The 20,951-nt window shown below is 44.7% G+C and overlaps 1 protein-coding gene across 1 annotated transcript in view; it reads left to right on the plus strand.

Annotated features, from left to right (window-relative positions):
- Window positions 1–9,612: 9,612 nt before the first annotated feature.
- The window catches only part of PRKCH (protein kinase C eta), a 121,201-nt gene continuing 109,862 nt past the window's right edge, over window positions 9,613–20,951 (plus strand). Inside the window, exon 1 of the mRNA XM_061997662.1 lies at window positions 9,613–10,273. Within this exon, the coding sequence (XP_061853646.1) occupies window positions 9,914–10,273 (360 nt within the window). The 5' untranslated portion in view covers window positions 9,613–9,913. The remainder of the gene's footprint in view (window positions 10,274–20,951) is intronic.

The following is a 20,951-nucleotide window of genomic DNA, read 5'->3' on the forward strand; positions in this document are numbered from 1 at the left end:
CCTCTGATGCACAGCGTATCCCAGAGTGCAGGCCTGCACAGCACTGTAATGGTGTGCTGGGGGAAGTCTGGGAGTTTGCTTCTGAACCAAGAGGAAACATCTTTGAAATGGACTGAAGGAAAAAAAAAATCTTAACTAGAATTTTAAGGTTAACAATGCCCAATTTCTCCTATGAGTTTATTTGTTTCTATTTCTTCTGTCACCTAGCCCAGGTAATAGTTCCCTTCTTCCCACGACTGTTCTTTGTCATCATTATAGTCTATAGTACACTCACTTCAGTTTATGTTTAACTCCAATCTAAGCCTTTTTCTGCTGGCTTTTCAACTTCCATCTGCTCTATAGGTATTAAAGACAAATGCTCTGTGGTTACTAGAAAATGTACAGATAAACAGAGATTATTGGTGACCTGCATTTCAGTGTGACAGAGTTCAGCACCTGAGGTGGAGGCAAAAATGTGCAGCTCTTGGCAGATAAGACTTTTTTTTTTTTAATAAGAAAAACAAGTTTAAGGAGAGATATGGCAGGAAACTGAAAAATCAGGTTAAGTCTTGAATGAAAAAAGAACTTTGAGGGTTTTCTGATCCTTTGCCAGTGTTAAAGGAGTCAACTCAGTTAAGTATTATTAGCTAATAAATGAGTCTGCAACACAGAGTCATAATAGTCTCACAACTGTAATACATTTCTTTTTCTCTCCTCTTTAGCCTACTTACTGTTAAACAATATCTACTATTGTTCTAGTGGGTCATAGTTTAGTTTTTTGAGGACTTGAAAAAAATGTGAAATTAAACCACTGAGGAAAAGAACAACATCCTACTTCTTAAGGAATAAAATTCATATTATATTAACATGTTTTTGGGAATATTTGGAGTACTATTTCTCAAACAGACCTCCAGCAATCACTGCAGCAGTTTTGTTCACCAAGCTCTCCTCTACTTGCTGTTTCACCTATTCCAGTTCCCCACACTCCCATGAGGACCAGGCAGGTGGGCGCAATTCACACTGTTTTTTCACAGAGATTATTTCTCACTTAACTCCAGCAGACAGGAGTGTTACTTTGTCTTCTCAGGACCAGAGCATGGCAGCCTTTGGAGCTGCCTGGTGAACTTCTTGAAATCTTCTCAGCAATGGAGCCCCCCAGCTCTCTGTAGCTAGAAGAATTCCTCTTCCAGAGACATCGTGTTAACACCTACACAAGGTCTAGTGCAGCTGGGAGTCTGCCCTGCTGATCCGGAAGCACACCAGCTTTATTTGGCTGTGGCAGGTATCTTTCCTCCAGGATATCTTGGCATCTTTTACCTCAGAAATGTGCATCTATGCCTAGTGGAGAGATAAGAGATCCACAGGACTGAAAGCTGAGTGCTTATCTTCACTAAAATCTTGCTTCTCTTTGGGAACATTGTGGCTGTCTCCTTGATCTGAAACAAAGCTACTTACTGTTGCCTGACTCTCCTCTCTGAATCTTAATATAATTTCCTAATTCACTTTCTTTTAAAATTAACTGAATTTGAAGCTCTTACCACATGTATCTAGGGCTCATCAACTTGTCTTAGGCAGCAGATCCTGACCAGAGTAGTATGGAGAGTATAAACAAAGGTATCTCACAAATGGAAGGATCAGCCTATCTGTGCTGTGGCTGGGTGCACTGGCAAGTCATAAAATCATTTGGGTTGGAAACTTTTAATCCACCAATACCCCCCAAATCCTTCTTGGCAGGGCTGCTCTCAATCCCTCCATCCCCCAGCCTGTATTGCCACTGGCAGTTGCCCAGACCCAGGTGCAGCATCTTGCACTTGGAACCTTGCACAACCTCATGAGGTTCACGTGGGTCCACTTCTCAAGCTTGTCCAGGTCCCTCTGGATGGCATCCCGTCTCTCAGGTGTGTCACAACTGTGCCACAACGATAATGTGCTTCCTTTGCTGAGCTGACACCAGATCCCTGGAGAAAGAAAAATGATTCAGTGGTAGCAAAAAAGGAGAAACAATATGCTGCACAAAGTGCACAGTGACTTAGGTAGAAAGACTAATTTCTGCAACAAGAACTTGAAGGAGAAGGAGAAAGAGAAAAGGGGGAGGGGAGTGATGGTACAATAGCCCAATATCTCATGCAAGAGCAGCGAATGGAGTGCTTGGCCTTTTCATAACACACATCTAAGATCACAGCTCTGGCTCCTACTTTCTGAATGTAAAGCAGAGACTATGGAGTTTTCTCTATATTTGAATAGTCCTACTGATCATGGGAAATCCTGGGATTTATTATCCTGAGCCGTACAAGGAGCTGAAAGAGGCAGAGATGCTATTTTTATTCTCTTCTGTCACCCCAAGGTAAGGAGAAGGCATACCTGCCCGATGATATGGGGCCATTCCTAGCAAGTCTCTGCTTCTTAATAGATTAATGTACACATCCTTGGGCTTCTTAAATACTTCTGCATTTCCTGTCCAACTGGTTTTGTTGCACAACATGTGAGCACGTGCTAGCTTGGGAAAGAGGGTAGGAAGGAAGTTGTTATCAGAAGCTGATAGGAGGGAAGTTGTATGAGAAGTGCTTTGTTTATAGGCGGGAGCAGATAAGCTGACTCATATCTTTGAGTCCACAGCACCACAACACTACACATACCCATGCACATACCACGTGAGACGCAGGCGTGGGCACAGAGAGGAGGCTTTAACCTGTGCCTCAGGGATAACAGAAACACTTTGTAATCACGTGTGCTACTCCTATGAACTAGCAGTGTCTTGAGCCTGTTCTGAGGAAAACCTCACCCTTTTCCTCTCAACACTGCGTTGGATCCATTGGCTGCCATAGCATCCAACTGGGTTTGCTGATGGCACTGGGCTGATAAAATTTGGCCAAATTTGCACTCCATGACCATCTTCTGAGCATTTTGTGTATACTCAAACCATGATAAGACCTTATTTCAGCAGCAAAATGAGAAGAGGATTGCTGGGGGGTCTCCAGTGCAACACGTTCAGATATCACATTGTGAACCACTTTATTTGGAGGAGTGTGGCCTTTGTTCTTCAGACATTTAAGCATCACACATGCCACTGAGACACTGTGCCACTGTGCTGATTGTGAGCCTATCTTCTGACTGACCCAAACCTTTAGTGACCACATAAGGTCACTTACACCAGGTGTAGCCTTGTGCCTTTATAGGAAGAAATAACTTGTAAGTACTACTAATAACTGCAGTGCAGTAGAAAAAGACAAGTAGTTCAGAAATTGAGTTATTTCAATCTCATAAAAGATATCCATCCCCACAAAGCCACTTCATATGTCTCCACCTCTGAAGTACTAGTAAGCTGCCTTGCAATACCAGTCAAGTCTCATGCTAATTGGTGGGAGTCTGGAAGATCCTGTTTCCAAAGAGCACTAACACCACATTTCTGAGTGTCTCCTCCCTCCTCTGTGTATCATGGCACGACAGGTCGAAGGAAACTGCCCAGACTGCTTGATGAAAGCCACTTGCATGACAAGCCATTGCCAGTTCTTCACGACAATTTGACACTGGTATTGTTTTTCCATTGCTTTGAACTGAATCGGGATGAAGAAAGCAGAGCAACTAAGGTGGGCATCAAGGGTCTTCAGCATTCAGCACTTAAAAATACTGGTTATTATTCCTCATAAATGAGGGTCTGCAAGACTGTGGCTCTAAGATTATTTGCAAACCACAAGGCCAGATGACATCTCTACAATTGTCTGGACTAAATATCTGCACAAGGCAGAAAGAGATCACTCTTACTTGACGCATCCATCCCAACGAAGAGGAAGTAAAAGATGTTTTTTAACTCAATTGTTGGATTGCAGTGAATTAGAGAGAAACCTGAATGAAGCAGAAGGCTTTACAGAGTCCTAGATACATATTAATGTCTCTTTTACTTAAATCCCACTATTATATACGGGGGTGGAAGCTGCTGCCCAACAAAAAGACACAGAAAAATCAGAAAAGCAGAAGCTACTCCAGATGCCTTGTACCTCGGAGCTCTCTGGCTTAAAGGAGAGGTTCATTTGAAGTAGGTGGGGCTGGCAGGAGGGGCTGGCATGTGAACTGACTGTCTCTGTGGATGGCTTGAACCCATTTCTGAGTGTGCCAGTCATGTTTGGGAATTATATTTGGGAATTATATTTAGGACTTAAATTATAAATAATAGGGCAAGGCTGCCGGGAAAGGAATCAACCCCAGCAAACCGAAACAATCAGTTTGTTCTCCAGTGTTTCCTGTACAAGTAATAAAATCTAATAACTGAGTTGCTGTTAACAGTTAATGACCGCTGCATTTGTTAATGGACCCAGACAAATGAGAGCATTTTAACACAACAAACAGGCCATTAGTTGTATTAATGGCTGGCTTGTAGGAGTTAGTGCTCTTATAAACTCTATTCTGCAGTTTATAATACCAGCACTTTATAAAATGACTTGGTGTTTTCCAAAAAAAAGAAAAACTAATAAGGATCAGGTGAGCTCCAATTTACTCGTGGAAAATGAGTATGTATGCTAACTATGAAGAGCTGATATTAGGCTAAATCTCTTTTCCCAGTTTGCACTGGAACAAACCAGGAACAACAACAGACGTACAAACCAGGGCTGATTCTCGTAGAGCTTAAATCGGTGGCAGCTTTGTTTTTGACTTCAGTGAGATTTGGATTGATCCCATAATTATTATAATTAGAGAGGAATTTGATCTTTTTTTTTTTCCTTCTTTCCTCCCTCCCCCCTCCCCAGACCACAAACGATTCCACACATGGGATACTCAGTTTTTAGCAGCTGTCATTATTTAGAGGTTTAACAAGCACTCTTACAGGAAGAACTATAAAAGGGAAGTTGTATAAATAGACTAAAATTAATAGAGGAACCAAATAGAGTTAGTTCCTGCTTCACTAACCTCTCCAGCTCTTTTAATTTTTTTGTATTTTTAAAGTGTATTTAACTGCAGCTCCATTTACTAGAAATGTCAGTAGCATTTTTGCAATGGTGGTTGTGAAAGCCAAAGTTTTTCCATCACTTTGCAGACTCACTTCTGAATGTAACCAGTGTTTGGTAGAAATTTAAAGGGGAACAATTTAAGCATTTGCCCTTAACTTGCCAAAGGGGGACAATGCTAAATTATTACAACATTATAGCTTACTGATGAAGAGAATAATGCACACTTTGATAGGAAAAAGAAGTGGAGGCTTTAAATGGTTCATGAATGCTCTCTAATTTGTGTAGAGCTGTAGAGTGAGATGAGGCCAGGCTTAAATCATAAACTTAAGCCAGCCAAGCTCTTCAGCTTTGTTTGTGGAGCCAAATTGCAAGTTTTCCAGGTAGGCCACCATAAACATAAGAGAGGACTTGTGTAAACTTATCCTTAAGGTTACTGTGACCTGAAGGAAGAATGCAAGAATAAACTCAGAGTTGTTCCCATCTTTGGCCATTCAACCATCTGCAGGGAACTGTGGCTAAGCCAGTCTCAAGAGGTGGTGACATTCCTGATTTTTCTCACTTAGATGAGGAACAGTGGGTCCCTTCCAGATTCCTCATACCTCATCCATACTGTTCTAGAGTGTGACCAGTAACTGGGGCTTTAGAGTTGGAATTAAAATGCTGAAACAGAAAAAGGTTAAGAAATAAGAGAAACTCAGAGTGGTCCTTCCTCTGTTCAATCCTTCCATTTGGCAATTTGTGGTTTAAGAAGTTCCTAAGCCAGGGTCTATCTCATGGTCAGTACCAGCTAGTAAGTCCAAAAATGTCTAGCTTCTTTATGAAGTTGTTTATATTTCTGGTCTCTGTTTTTGGCAAGGTTTTCGATATTGTAGCCGTGCACTGTGTGAAAAGGCATTTGCTTCTCTAAGTCTTAAACCTGCTAGCTCATCATTTCAGCAAGTGCCACTTAGGTCTTTTCTTGGAAAGAATGAAAAATTCTTTCCCATTCATCCAGCTCATACGGTTTATGACTGTAAAGCTCTCCCCCACGTTTTCCCCTTCAGTCATTCCTTCCCAGACCCAAAGTCTTAAGCTAGGCAGCTTCTCTCCCTCCACTACCGTTTCATGCCTTTGATCACCTTTGTCATCTTTTTCTGTGCCTTCTCTGTCTCTGTTTTGCATTTTTTGAGATGGTGGAAGAAACAGACTCAGACACAATATAAATGGTGTGGGTATAGCATTTATAAAGCACCCGAATGACGGTTTTTGGCTTTGCTCTCAGTTCTGTTTCTAATAATTACTAATGGTACATTTATCTTTTTGATAGTCAGTGAGCACGGAGCTGTTTTTTCAGGGAGTTCTCCACCACTACACTAAAACCTTCTCCCACAGTGGCAGAAAGTTAGTTAGGTTCCCTATTACCTGTTTGTTTGTCCTGTAATTTACCTATAACTCAGACTGTATTGCCTCATGTGCTTTATTCTGTACTCGGTGCCTCTGCATGGCATGCACCGTGCCACTGCTCAGGCACAACATCAGAAGATCTGTTCATGCTTCTCAGCTGGTTTCTCAAACAACTGTGTGTCATCAGCTGACGATGCAGGAAACTGCTTGGCAGGAAGCAGTAGGAAGAGCTCAGCCTCCCTGAACACTTGATGGCACAAAATGAATCGCCTCGCTAGGTCTGAAGGCTGGTCTCCCAGCTCCTTCTAGGGAAGAGAAGGGGAGCCATACTCCTGCAGACCTGCCTTGCACCCAGAGCTGTGCGAGGAGGTTCAGTGCAGCCATCACCAGATGGTGCTGCTGCATTCAGCCTCGCAAGGTCACAGTGTGCAGGGATGTTCTGATTCTCAGAAGAAAATACTGAACTGGGGATGTTTTTCCGCTGCTTGGATGTTTGGACAGCAGGCAGAGTATGTTCTGACTTCATGTCACTAGTCAGTTCTCTTTGAGAACAGGACATTTGGGCTTTGGCTGGAAGTTCAGAACAGGGGTGTGTTCAGATGCTGTTTGAGATGATCTGTTCCAGACTGGTTTAAGTGGATAAACAAAATTAATTAGATTCACATCACATGAGCCCACAGGATTGATTTCTTTTTTCCCTCCACTGGAAAACTGTCTGGCAATGGGTACTGCTGCTCATCAGAAATATTTATCACTGCAACTCACCTGTTTGGTTTTTTTCTTCCATGAATTTTATACTTGCTGGGTTTTTTTAAAGGACTAGGTACAGGAATCATGTCACATGAGATTCCAATAAACCAATGTAGAGAAAAATTCTTTGTCTCCTTTCCTACTGTTATTATATTTGAAACTGGTGCAGCAAAGTACCTCACCTTGTGTGATTAAGCTGAGTAAATGGCACTGTCTGAACCTACAACCAGCAAATTCCAGCATTCTCCCTATTTGTGCCAGTAAATATGTGAGCCAGTCGTTAATTTCTACAAGTTGCTCGGGAAGACATTAATCTCTGCTTCCTCAGAAAGGTAAGGAAAAGGTCAAGGGAAAAGTTTTGACAATATCATAGCAGTTTGTGATTGCAATTCATCTTTATCTATCAATTATAGCCTTGATCCTCTAAGAGCACCTGTGAATCTAGTTGACTTTTAAGAAGAGTTTATCTGCACTGTTAGGGGAGCCTACAGAGGTTTTACTTCCATGAGGCAAATAGATCCAGCACATGAAAACTTAGAGGTAAACCAGACATGATGGGCTAAGCCAAAATTTGTTGGTTTTAAACCAACATTCTTCACTGCTATTGCACTGAGCTCTTTGAAGGAGTCTACCAAAGTAAAAGCCATGTTTGATGATTGGGAGTTTAGAGAGTGAGTGCTCCAGCCTTTTTAAGGCCTTCAGCCTGATCCTGTGGATGTTCATACTGGGTGCTGTAAAGTTCAGGCTATCTTTAAGTCTTGTTTTTCTCTACAGAAAGTCCTGGTGAACTGTGAGTTACCCATCACAGGCATGGATTCTATCTTGGCTCAAATGGACTCCAAGGGACAGCTCAAGACTAGGAAGGGCAGAGGTGAAGAAAGTACAAAATGAGGAATAATGGTGCTCTTGAGAAGGTAAATGAGGGGCCTTTTTTATTTTATGGTATCCTGAAAGAAGAGTGGTGAGTCAAGGAGTCAAAGTGTTAGCAGATACATAGCTGGTAAATATAAGTGGGGTTTTTTTTCTGACCAGCTCACAGCCGTGAGAGGGAGGAATTGAAGAAGATACACAGAACAGGACTGGATAGCTGTAGGGGAAAAAAAATTACCCAGAATGATGACAGTTAATGCTAAAATGCATTTCTGAAGGAAGGTCAACCCAACAACAACAACAAAATCCCTACATCTTTAAGTGTTTTATAGGAAGAGACTACTCTATGTTTTCTCAGCCATACTTTCTGTGAAAACACCTGGAGCTAATCACTCCTGGACACAAGATCCTGGTCCCTGTGGTGGCTGCATTTTATGCAGTTTGGCAATTTCTAAGATTCACCTTGTGTTCTTCCCCAGGATAGACTGACCTAATGAAGCTAAAAAAAAAAATTCTTAAACACTTCTTTTCCTCCAATTAAAAGTGACAGATGAGAGAACTTAACAGCATGGACATCTGTCAAAAGCCCGATTTAAGGTTCTACAAGTTTTTCTGGCAGAACTGTTGCTTCCATGTGAGGAATGATCACATTACTGAACCTGTTCCACCTGCTCTGTCCCGAAGAGGCAACAGGAGCCCTGCTGTCTGAGGCTTGGAAAGAGCCTGTGCTTGGTGCTCCTGCAAAATGTGAAGTCTCTAGAAGGAGAAAACAATGTGGGCAGGAGAGCAAGGAGGAAGGGAGGTGGGAAACCAGAGGCAATCTGTGAGGTAATGGGTAGAATGTGAAATATAAAGGGCTGGGGGCAGAAGAAGAGGCTGGAAAAGTAAAATAAAAGAAAAAATGAAAGAAAGATGCACCCCCCCCATAAAAGGCTGCATGCTGTCAGCCAGCCTTGGCACCATCCAGCTGCGGCAGGGATGTTCAAATGACAATGTCTGCTGCTGCAGGAACTGCAACCTAGGTCAGACAATATCACCGGCCAAACAGTATCACCGGTAAAGCAGGATTTCATTGTTCCCGTACCCAGTGCACACCGTTTCGCTGTGAACTTTGGAAAGTAATTAAAAATATTCAAATTCTGACTTTATTAAGTACAATGAAAGCACAAGAGAAATCCAACCCAGAACAATCCGCCTGCCGAGTGCCAAGAGTGTTAATCATGTGCAATTAATCCCAAACGGGAGAGCTGTAACCATTAACACAAAAATCAGCGTCTCTTCTCTTTACGTGTTCTCCCAGTTCGGATGCTGTAAAAGACAAGACAGAAAGCAGCAGAGGGAACTCTCTCCCCCCATGCAGGGGTGCCGCCGGTACACCACCGCAAGCATGGCCAGGTGCAGCCAGGAGAGAAGGGGCTGCGGGAGCGCCAGGGCAGGCAGCCCGCCCCGCAGCCTGGCACCGCGGCCGCTTTCCCTGCCGCGCCTCTCGGGGCTCGGCGGACAGCTCCCCCTCGCTCCCCGCCTCCCGGCGAGGCTCCCGGCTGCCAGCCGCACCTGTGCTGCGGGCGGGGGGCGGCGCCCGGCGCGGCCGGGACGGGCGCTGCGAGGGACCGGCCCGCCCGCTCCCCACCCCGGGCCCGCCCTCACGGCGCGGGTTCGCGGCTCCTCCCCGCCCGCCGCCGTCCCACGCCCCAGGTGTCCCCCGTCGCGCCGTACCGATCCGAGCGCAGCCGAGCCGGCCCGCTCCCCCTCGGCAGGAGAGGTTGGTGCCGGGCGCCGCGGTGGAGCGGCCGCCCGCTGCCGCGGGAGGTGGGCGGTGCGCGGGGAGCGCGGCGGTTCCGGGGCCCCGGCATGGCCCGGGGGCGGGCGCGCCGCTACCGCCCGGCCCCCTGAAGAGACGCGGTGGGGCTGGCTACCGGCCCTGCTCGCCTCGGCGGGACAGGGGTCTGGCTTTTCTCCGGGCTCCCGGGCGCCCCGGGGGGGCGGCCATGTCCGGAGCCATGAAGTTCAACGGGTACCTGAAGGTGCGCATTGGGGAGGCGGTGGGCTTGCAGCCCACCCGCTGGTCCCTCCGGCACTCGCTCTTCCGTAAGGGCTACCAGCTCCTGGACCCTTACGTCACCGTCAGCGTGGACCAGGTGCGCGTCGGGCAGACCAGCACCAAGCAGAAGACCAACAAACCCACCTACAACGAGGAGTTCTCCACCACGGTTACCGACGGCCATCAGATCGAGCTGTCCGTCTTCCACGACACCCCCATCGGCTACGATGACTTCGTGGCCAACTGCACCTTGCACTTCCAGGACCTCTTGCGCTCCACGGGCCACAGCGACAGCTTCGAAGGCTGGGTGAGTAGCCGTCTCGAGGAGAAGCTGGAGCTGGGTTCCTCTCCGAATGAATGAAGGTGCTCGAAGGGTGCTTACAGCGCTGGGGCTTGTCGTTGCACGCCTGAGCTGCAGGCGCACGCAGCCAGACGTGTGTGCCTCCCTCCACACAGGTGTACCCTTCGCGCATTTGTTTGTGCCCCCGTGCTTTAGATTTACTTAGACTGCTATTTAGACTCTTTCGGCTGACGCATTTTGGGACTGTAAGATCAAAAAGCCTCAGTTCTTGTAGCTTGAGGGTCAAGACCCTGTGGCTGAGGGCTGTGAAGTCGCTCTTCTTTGTAGACTAGCAGAGAGGAGTGCTGTGATACATAACTGGCAAAGTACACCTGCAAGCTCCTATGGTCGTGTACCTCCTTTCTTTTTTCTTAGCACACAGAGACATGCTGGGAAACTTGGATACCTGGAGTTGGATGTATTTCTGCTCAGATCTACACATGCTTGCACAATTATTTGAAGTGTGCTTGTGAATTTTTCCAGCTTCTTAACAGAATGGCAGGACAAGTCTTGTGTCTATCGCGTACACCCCTGCACTGCTTGAACACAATTTCACTGACAGTTAATTCTAAGTTATTTCCAAGTAGGTGTCACTTGCATTTGGCCCAGAGAAGCTCGTGTATGTCTTAGTCCTAATGGTAAATGAAAGGCATAGTACAGGCTCAAAAGCTGTGCTTTTGCTTCCAGTTTGATGAAGGAAGGGAAAGTAGCTGTAGTGATGCAGACAGTAGTTTGTTTGTAAATGTTGGTTGAAAAAGAAAGTAATTCTTTTTCTGGGTAGGGAACATGCAGAAGAGCTGACAATTTCTAAGGTTAAGGTAAGTATTAGCTTTGTAAGGCTAGGAAGTTCAGCACACGTGGTCAGGTAACCACCACAATAAAATCAGACGTGGAGGAAAGAGTGTCACTGTAGAGAACAGATAGGTATCTTGATCATATCACTGGGGAGAATGCTGGTGCTTTCTGTTCTCATCCGATGGCTTTGACTGAGGTGTGATCCTACACCTCTCGGGTGATTACAGGGAAATACCAGTTGCAGGAGTGATTAATAGCACACTATTATAGTGCACTATATTATGTAATATTGGTACTTCTTCTTATGGTGTACTTAGGTATCCTATGGATAGGCTTGAGGTTCACGCACTAAAGGTAGTCTTCCTCAGTCATTGATGTATTTTTGTGTCAGGCAGAGAGATCCAAGCTAGCCCTCTGACAAATTAATTCAAGTAATCGGAGCAGAGTTCCTGGGGGCTTGCCTGGAGGTGCATCCCCAGCTTCCTAGGCTAGTTGTGCCACTGGAGAGAAACTGCCCCAGGGACATGTGCTAAAACAGTTCTAAATACAGAATGGACTCCTGTAAGCCAAGGCAAAGGAGTGAGCTCAGGATAGAGAGCTATGGTTTTGGGGTTTTCTTCATGTTTGATTTACTGGGGGTGTTTCCTCTGCTGGTGAGGGTGGCCTGTCCTCTTGGGAGAGTGGTGTCCTACTTGCGCTGGGTCTGGCTACATGTGGCATTGGGCTGCTCTGTTGCAAAGGTGATGACCTTATTTATGTTACTAAAATATCTACCCTAATATTGCCCCTGGTGTGGATGCATGCATGGCCAGGGGTCCACTGTTCCTTTCATTTCATCTACCCTGTAGTGCTGATTTTTAGGACAGATGCAGTCTGTGGCCCTGAAATTCTTGTTTGGAGAATTCTTGTTTCTTATCCCAGTTGGATAGGCACATGTTTTGTGAACTTCTGTACTGGTGAGTTGATGGGTGCACTGGAGTGTGAAATCAGCGAGTTTTTTGACTAGACTGATGGAAACTGACGTTATAGCTGGGCATGTAAAGAGCTGCTGCTTTCCTTTTCAGTTAATGTTTAAAAATTACAAGTGGGTTGGATTTAGTGGGGAGTGAGTTCATCTTCTGTTGCTTTTCTCCTCTCCCTTTTGACTCGCTGCTTTAGTGTCTTGCATAGCGTGCAGCCAGGATCACATGACGGGGAACTGCATCTTGCCCTGATAATTTGATATGTCTTGATAAATCCAGCAGGGCTGTCACAGGGCTTTGTGTAATCAGGATAGGAAATGCTGGTTTGTACTAACACAGGGTTCATGAACTGCTGGCACGACACAAGCTACCACACAAGGGATTTGTAGATGATTTGCAACACCTTCACTCTGAAATCCTTCATACTGCTCTTTTTCCATCCTCAAAGCAAATGCGATACAAGGAAGGAAGGAGTGAGTTGCTGGAGTGAAGGGAAAATTGGTGAATCCTCAAACCTTAACCTGGGTTTACACTTGGTTGTTCACAATATTTCATGCTGATTTGAAATTGAATTTTTACATTCACTTTTCAGATACAAGGACAGCAATAAATTAGTAAATGTAAATGCTCCTTGGGTTGGTAATAGCCAAATAGGGCAGGGCACTGCCTCTGTTCCTTGAGCTCTCCTCCAGAGAGCTGAACTGCTGGGGATTGCCTGGGACAGTCCCTCAGCTCATGTGCTGGCCTAAAAGTTTTGCTGTGAGCTCTCAGGCTCACAGTGTTCTGTTTATAATCATGGATTTTCTCCTACTGAAAAAAAAGCGATCAGTTGTACCATTCATCGCCACCTCTTGTGAGAACTGTATGAAGTGTCAGCGAGAGGCAAGCAGGAGCAGCTGGTGTGTAAGCACTGGTGCTTCCCAGATGACTTGCAGGTACATCACTGCAATTATGACCCCAAACACTTATGCAGATGAGTAATTGTATGGACATGAACTGTCTCATCAGTTATGCTTATACACCTGAGTCATCCCACTGGATACTGGGACAGAGTTCTCTCTTCATGGTTTGCATTAAAATCCATGTTCTGGGAACTCTTAAAAAACGACCCTTTGTCTTCTAAGCATTTTGATTGTTTTCTGAAGTCTTTCTACTAAACACATTAGCACAGCCTGGCTATTTTTTAATTTGTATATTAGCTGTTAAGCACATTTGACTGACCTTACACAGATCAAATCTGGAAGAGTTTATTAAGTTTGAGATCCTTCTATTTCCTATTTCTTAAATTTACTTGTCGAGTTGCAGACCAGTAATTTTTATTGTCAATGAAATGCCCTCTTGCTTTTAGCATGCTTTAATGTAGTACCACGTTCCAGTGCCACGTTCTTGCTGGTAGGCATTTTCCTGTGTGGGTGTGAAATTGTGCAAACCTGACTGGTAGCATTTTACGCAGGCGCGTGTGACCCTGCCAGGTGCAATGCAGTAGAGAATTAAGCTGGCTGCTATCTGAAAGCTCTTATGTTTTACATCAGGGTTGAAACTTGTCTTTTAAAGCTTTTTATTTTGCACTTGCATGTGCTGAGATCTTTTTACTCGGCATGTGCCTCTTTCAAAGGTGGTAGCTCCTCTTTAACTGTCTCTGAGTGTGGTACAGGGAGCAGTCAACACCAATGAAACATAAGTAATTTGGAGGACAGAGTTGTAACTGAAAGGGGAGATGTTTATATAGGATTATTCCTATGAAGGTTTTTTTTGTAGCAGCTGAAGTAACTTTTAAGCTTGGGGAAACATTATTTACAGGTCCTGAACTGCATTGTTACTAGGGAACTTTTTAAATTACAAATGTAAAAGTTGCAGTCCCTGAGTAGAGATGTCATAACTTCTAGCACTTCAACAAAGAGTTAAAATTAAACCTTGATCTTGAAATAGCAAATTATCAGTGTATACTGAGGGAAACGAGATAACAGAGGGACTGTAAGATTAATCAGCCAATCACAACTTCCTGATGAGTTTGTTACCATTTGCTCATGTGTGCAGGAAGAGATTAAGACAAATAATTCTCATGCATTCCTTAACTCGAGCTCTTTTGCCTGCATTCTCTCTTATGATTTTTCATTATTATTTTTCTTCTCTGAAGGCAAAAAAAAAAAAAGGTGGTTTACCCATGTTTATGTGCAACTGTATTTATTGAACATAAAATTGAAGAGTTAAAGGGAGAATACTTCTCCTTTCTTCCCCAGGACATCATGACCTTGGCAGAGAACCAGGGTGCTGCAGGTCAAATACAATGTGGTTGCTTCTTGTTTTGACTCCAGCTTTGCTGCAGTGTTTTCTCCAGGTGGGCAAAACTTGCATCAGGAAGCCAAAAATATTTTATAGCTGTTGACAGAGTATTTTGCAATGTGGTATTTTGTGTCTGCATCAGCCTATGGCCAGCTGGAGAGATGGACTGTAGCTTGCAGAGTGGGAGGAAAATGTTGTCTCCTTCCATAAATCAGTAGCAGGCTGAGATAAAGAATGATAGCAATCTGTCCATATGGTTTCTGTTTCCATGCTGATTTCTGTTTCCATGCTTATGCCAGCCTTGCAAGTAGTGCAGATTTCTGATCTGTGTGAATGTCCCAGTGCTCATCCGTTGCAAACGAGGCTTGAGCAAGCTAAACTCCTTCCCTGCTTCTTGATAAGTTTCAAGTTGTTTCTATAATTATTATTACTTACATGTAGTTATTATGTTAAATGGGAACAGTGCAGAGAAACACGCTCTGCAGAAGGGAAGATGGTCTTTGAAAGCTACCAGAATTTCTGCTTCTGTTTCTTTCCTTTATAGAATCATAGATTTGTTTCAACTGGAAGAGACCTTTAAGCTCATAGAGTCCAGCCTTTGTCCCAGCCCTGTCAACCACTGGACCATTTCCCTCAGTGCAACATCCACCCATCTCTGAAACCCCTCCAGGGACGGTGACTCCAGCACCTCCCTGGGCAGCCTCTTCCAAAGCCTGACAGCCCTTGCAGCAAAGAAATTCCTCCTCACATCCAGCCTGAACCTCCCCTGGCACAACATGAGGCCGTTTCCTCTTGTTCTATTGCTTGTTACTAGGGAGAACAGATCGACTCCCACCTTGCTTCAGCTTCCTTTCAGGTAGACAGGGATAAGGTCTCTCCTGAGCCACCTTCTCTCCAGGCTAAACAGCCCCAGCTCCCTCAGCTGTTCCTCATCTGGGATGTGCTCCAAATCCTTTACTAGCTTGGTAGCTCGCCTCTGGATCCTCTCCAGCAGGTCAATGTCCTTCTTGTAGAGAGGGGCCTAAAACTGTAGCATACAGTTGTCCTTTGGTCCTATGAACAAACTCTTCAAAATGCCAGCAGTCCTGTGCACCAAGGCTGCCCAAGAGTGCCCTGCAGCCTAAAACAAAGGCTGTAATAAATAAGTAAAGGAAAAGATTGTTGCTATTTGTTATGTATTAAATAATCCTGGGGTGTGTGAAGCTAATAACAGTTTTAATGGTCAAGGCAGATGAGAAGGACTAGAGTGAACTGTGTCATGAAGGGCTGCATTCTTACAGCCCTGTTTCAGCATCAGAAGTTGATCTAGTTAAGAGTCTTGTTTCTCACTCATCCACGAGCTTCTTCCCAATAAATGGCCTATCTAGTAACTGGGGGTGTCCTTGGAGAACGTAGTAATTTTGCTTGAGAGTGTTTGGCTGCAAAGATTTGGTCAAAGCCTAGTAAGAGCCAGTTTCAAGTGGTCGTAGCCACTGGGATAACGGTAGGGCTCTGTGGGACTGCTGTTCATGCCCTGGCTTCAAACAGGGTCCATCAGGAGATGAGTTTGGCTGTCCATCATATAGCTGGGTGCCTGATCCTGCTGTGGTACTGGCTTTCTAGTGTGCTCTTTATTTTTCCACATCTATGCCTTGAGAGCTGTTGGTTGATGCTGTTGGAGTTGGGAAGGGCTCTGGAAATGCCAGAGAGGTGTACATGGGAGGGGCACGCTTTCCCACCCAGTGCAGTTTGTCAGGGATAGGCTCTGCAGCTCAGGGCTGTTGTTTTCCTCATCTGTGAGCAGTGTTGAGAACTCAATCCTAAACCTCACTGAAAGGTACCCAGGTCTTCTGTCATGGTGGGCATGTAGGCTACCAGCTGGAGCCTGGGCCCCCAGTGGGCTTGTCAGCCTGTGCTGTGGTCACGTGCCGGCCCACACACCACTGCTTCAGCTCTGGGCTTGGCGACAGGTTCTTGGCGTGGGGTGGAGGGACCCCAGTTCACACAGGCACACGAGATATTCTGGAGCTGCTTGTTGAAGCCCTTGATGCTGTGGTTACTGGAGTAGGGGGTTGACTTCAGTGCCAGGGGTAGCTTTCTATTTCTGCAGTTGCCTGCTACTTGGCTGATGATGTTGCCACTGAAATACCTGCAAGCTCTAGTTAGAGGGAGATGGGGCAGGCCATGGGCTGATGCCTGTGTCTCCTTCAACAGCGTTAGTCATGGCAGAAGTCACTCCTGAGGGTGTTTGCAGACCTGTGGCCCCAGCCCTGGTGTTGTTCTTTTCAGAGAGGCTGTATGCAGAGGTGTGGGGTGACCGCAGCACAAGTGAGCCCAGCACCCCAGGAAGCTCTGCCCCCAGCCTTGCTCTCTGCATCCCACAGGCCTCGCTTCATTCTGTTCTCATCTTATATGTAGTTTTAACTATAGGTCTCTCTGTAAAAAATGCATTTCATCCAGGCTGTCCAAGGCTTTCTGTTTGGAGTATTTTCTGACTAATGATTTGGTTTCTGGACATTTTGAGCTCATAGGCAATAAACCCTGCAGAAAAGATTGTCAAGGGAGCTGTTCAAGCTATTGAAATGCCATTAGAAAATCTACTAATTTACAGTGTAATTCAATATGAAAGCATATCCCTTACCAAAGTGAATAGGACTCCCACCCTTTCCTTGCTAACTATTAAGGCTCCTTTGATGTTTTGGGCTTGATTGTAGCTATTATGCTTCACTAATACAATTAAAAAATGGGAGACATCTGATGTAACCATAGAGAAGAAGATGAACAGAAGAGTTTATCAAGTAAAACAAGTTGTTGGCAACTTTTGTAAAGGATCCTGTATTAAGCATTGTGCTGTCTTGCCTCCTAAATCTCAGCCTATTTAGGCACCCAGTTAATACATGTCAAACCATGCTGCAGACTTAATATCTTCTGGAGACAGTGAGCAAAATCTTTGTTCTGATTTCTTATTCCACCCCAGTGTTATTTGTGGGGCCATGCAGTATACCAGGTCGGAGTCCTAGATAACTAACCAGGGGTTATGTCCTGGTGAGGCTCACCAGGCAGTTATTTCTCTCCTGAGCCATGCCCTTGGTTGTGCTGGTACAAGAAGCCCTGGCTGGCTGTGAGGGGAAGGCTTGCTTTATAATTATATCAAAGATAGAAAATGTATGTCTAAACCAAAGTGCATCCTGAAGCTTCCAATTAAGGTTGCTAAGCCACTTAGAGTAACCCAGACAAATTACTAGATTTCTGCAATGCCAATGTAATTTTTTTAATTCTTTGATATCATGAGATGTTCTCATTGCTCAGGGAAGTCAGTTGCTGAGGTAGCCATCCTGCTTTATATGGAAAGCCAGCGCCATGAAGAGATGTAAGCGAGGTTTCACTGTGTTAGCATGATGCTGTGTGAGAGCAAACGTTCCTCAGCAATTCTAGTGCTGCCAAGATTCACTGCTAAAATCTCAGTGTCTGTGCTGAGCCCAGGGTGATGGAAAAATTGTTTTTCAACTGCCCCTGCGAGACCTTGTGTGCCCTTGTTACACCAGACCAGAGGCATCTAATCGATGACCGGATCTATCCCACAGGCCTGCCAGAGCAGTTTTACCGGCTGACAGCCTGCTCCCTGCTTTGCTCTTTCGTGGGGCCCCTCACATACAGGGCAGAGGGCAGCTTGTAGGCAGAAGAGTTGCTCTGATTAATTCCCAGTTGGTTTTTGGCCACAGACCCACCGCATCTTCAGAAAGGCTTGTGCTCTCTAGCTCGTCCATAGTCCCTGTCCTGATGGAGGGATGCAGCCCTCGAGACAGAGAAATCCATCCTCTCTGCAGACAGGGCATGTCGATGTGACAGGTGGATGTTACATCAGGGTTATCTCCTCCAAGTGTCACCTTGCAAAGCACTGAAGCCCAGCCTGGGAAGGATGGCAGCACTAGGCTGCACAGACACAGAGTGTTTGGGACTTTGGGTCCAGGATAAGATTTCAGCTTGTCCACTGGGCCCTCCTTGTCACTGGATGGGAATTTTTGTGATGGTACAGACCTGCCTTTCAGATCAGCACAGCTTGCTTGGGAGCAAGACTGTGCTGCTACAACTGTAGTGGCCCACAAGCTTTGCCAGTACAAAAGAATGTTGGCAGGGAAAAAGGGAGGGGAGTGTGAACCTGTAGATGACATGACATAAAGACTTTTTCTCGATGTTCACCTGCCAAGTTTCGTAAGTATTGAGTTTCATGAGTGAGTTGATTGTGTTTGTATCAGTGATACAGTGGCAGTTTTCCAAACTCCTTCCAGGAGAGGTCTCCTTGCTGTTGAACAGACAAGAGAGAAAGTACTGGTAGAGAAACAAAAGTTGGGCAGCTTTGGTAGCTGCCTGCAATTTGTGAGACAGGAGATAGATTATTTCACAGAATCACACAGAATTCTGTTTTTATAATCAACATGCCAATGCTGTGTAGGCCTTAGTGGGGATTTTTTGGCTTTGTATTTTCTTGACCTTTTATTACAATGCAGGTATTTCTGTCAAAGGGAGAGGAGGAAGAGACATTCGTGCAAGATATATTTCTAAGCATGTGGTTTGGTATATGAGTATTACATATCTGCTGTGCATTTGGAAAAGAGTAAATTGATAAAATCATCTGCAGTGTGAAATCACTTGACAGATCAGCAGAGTGCTGTAACCTCTGAGATGGAGACGAGTGAGGGAGAGGGTGTGAGGAACAGGCTGCAGATCTGTGGTGTCCTAGGAAATTACACCTAATAGTAAGAATTATACTGATAATGTGCATCTAGGGGCTGAAGAAGGTTTGAGGTGGTAGTTCTATATCTGAACACTGAGGTGTTATTTGTCTCATAGGTTTAGTATCAGCCATTAGCCATCCTCAGAGACAGGACTTTGACTTGTCAGCTGGTCTGGTTTGGTCTGAAAAAGTAGCTCATAGCTTCCTACAGCACTTCTGGTTTTAAGCCCTCTCTCTGGCCTGCTCTGTGGTTTCTGTTTTTCCTTTGCTTGTTTCTTAGGTCTCTGCTAAAATAGCGACTAACACCAAAGTACTGTCTTTTGTATGTTTCTCTTGAGTAAATTTGATTTTACTCTGTCATATAAGCAAGATGGCACTTGTAAACTAAAGACTAAAGACATCTTATACATCCCCACTTGCTTTATTATATTAAGCATCCTATGGTAGCATTGAGGTCTTAGGAATCCTTGTATTGCTTTTGGGTAGAAAATATTTGCCATCATTCACAGTTTCACAGATGCTGTAGTAGGTTCAAGCAAGGACCAGTCATAGCTATGCTGAATGCTGTATGTATGAGTCAGAGACACATGCTTTCACTGTCAGAAAGATCATTTAGGGTTGTGTCTGTTTGCTGGAGGTGGCTGACTCTGCAGCCTGGATAGGAAAGAAGGTGACAGTTTTACTATGACAGTAAAAATCAGCATGCAATGTCTGTGCCCCTAAATGCTTTTATCTGACAAAATACTTGTAAATAAATGCTGTCTGTGACAGCATTGGAGTTGGCTTGTCTACATGTGAATTAGTTTTTAGAGTGATTCTCTCCACCTAGACTGGTCAGTGTGCTCATCCTGTACTAAATGTATTCAGTTCTGGGCTCAATTCCTTCAGAATAACAAAAGTCTTCCAGATCAAGAACAACTGATGAAAGGGTAGCTCATCCTGTTTGAATTCCTACGTTGTCTTGCATTTGTTTTAGTTACTAAAGAAGGCCATGTAGCTTGGGGATTTTTTTTGTTTTTGGTTTGGTTTCTTTTTCCCCCAGGACTGAAGAGCAGAGGGAAAACATGTTGTTCTAAGTGGTAAAATCTGGGGATGTACTGGATGTTTTCTTGTATCTCAAATCCTTTCATTCTTTTAAAATTTCAGTGCTTTAAATCTGAAGAAGTGAGGGAGAAACCTTTCACGCAGTGGGGCCCGATTCCTATCCTTCCCTCACATGTAGGCTCTGGAACATTGCATGAGAAGTTGCTCTCCATACCTCAGTTCTTTCTGGTATCTATTTTTAAAGTTGTCTTCCTCCTTTCTTACTTGTTGTTAAATGTCGTTCTGTTTGCCTCTGCCTTCTGTGAGATTTCAGCAGAATAGGAGCCTGGTACTTGCCTCTGCTTTTGCTTGCAAGCTTTACATCAGTGGATTCCCAATGGCATCAACAGTTACATTGCCAGCTCTGCACCAGTCTAATTGGGAGAAGAACTGGGCATGTTTCTTTCCTCCTTGCATGCAACAAGGGTTTATAATGATGGCTGGGATGTACATTATTTATTGAGCACAGTGAGTGCTCATGGAGCTCTGAGAAAGAGGAAAGAATTGGCTTCCGTGCAATGAGTTTATTATCTAGGTCATTCACAGACTGAGGCATCTAACATTAATATATTCCATGAAAATTTATTCTGTAAGGCAATTTGCTCCTGAGCTTGAAAGAAAATATAACTGTGTGAGGAAAATGTTTGTGTGCAGTTTAAATCTACGGTGGGATTTGTTGTCAGAGCTACTGAGTTGGAACATGCTATTTAACACAAAAGCTGGCAGTGGTGACAGTGGTGTCAAGTGTGTAGGGTGATGTTTCTATCTCCTAATAGGGTTTTCTTGGGAGTACTGGTGTTGATAAGCA

Source organism: Colius striatus, chromosome 6 (genome assembly GCF_028858725.1).
Source record: "Colius striatus isolate bColStr4 chromosome 6, bColStr4.1.hap1, whole genome shotgun sequence".
Lineage (NCBI taxonomy): Eukaryota > Metazoa > Chordata > Aves > Coliiformes > Coliidae > Colius > Colius striatus.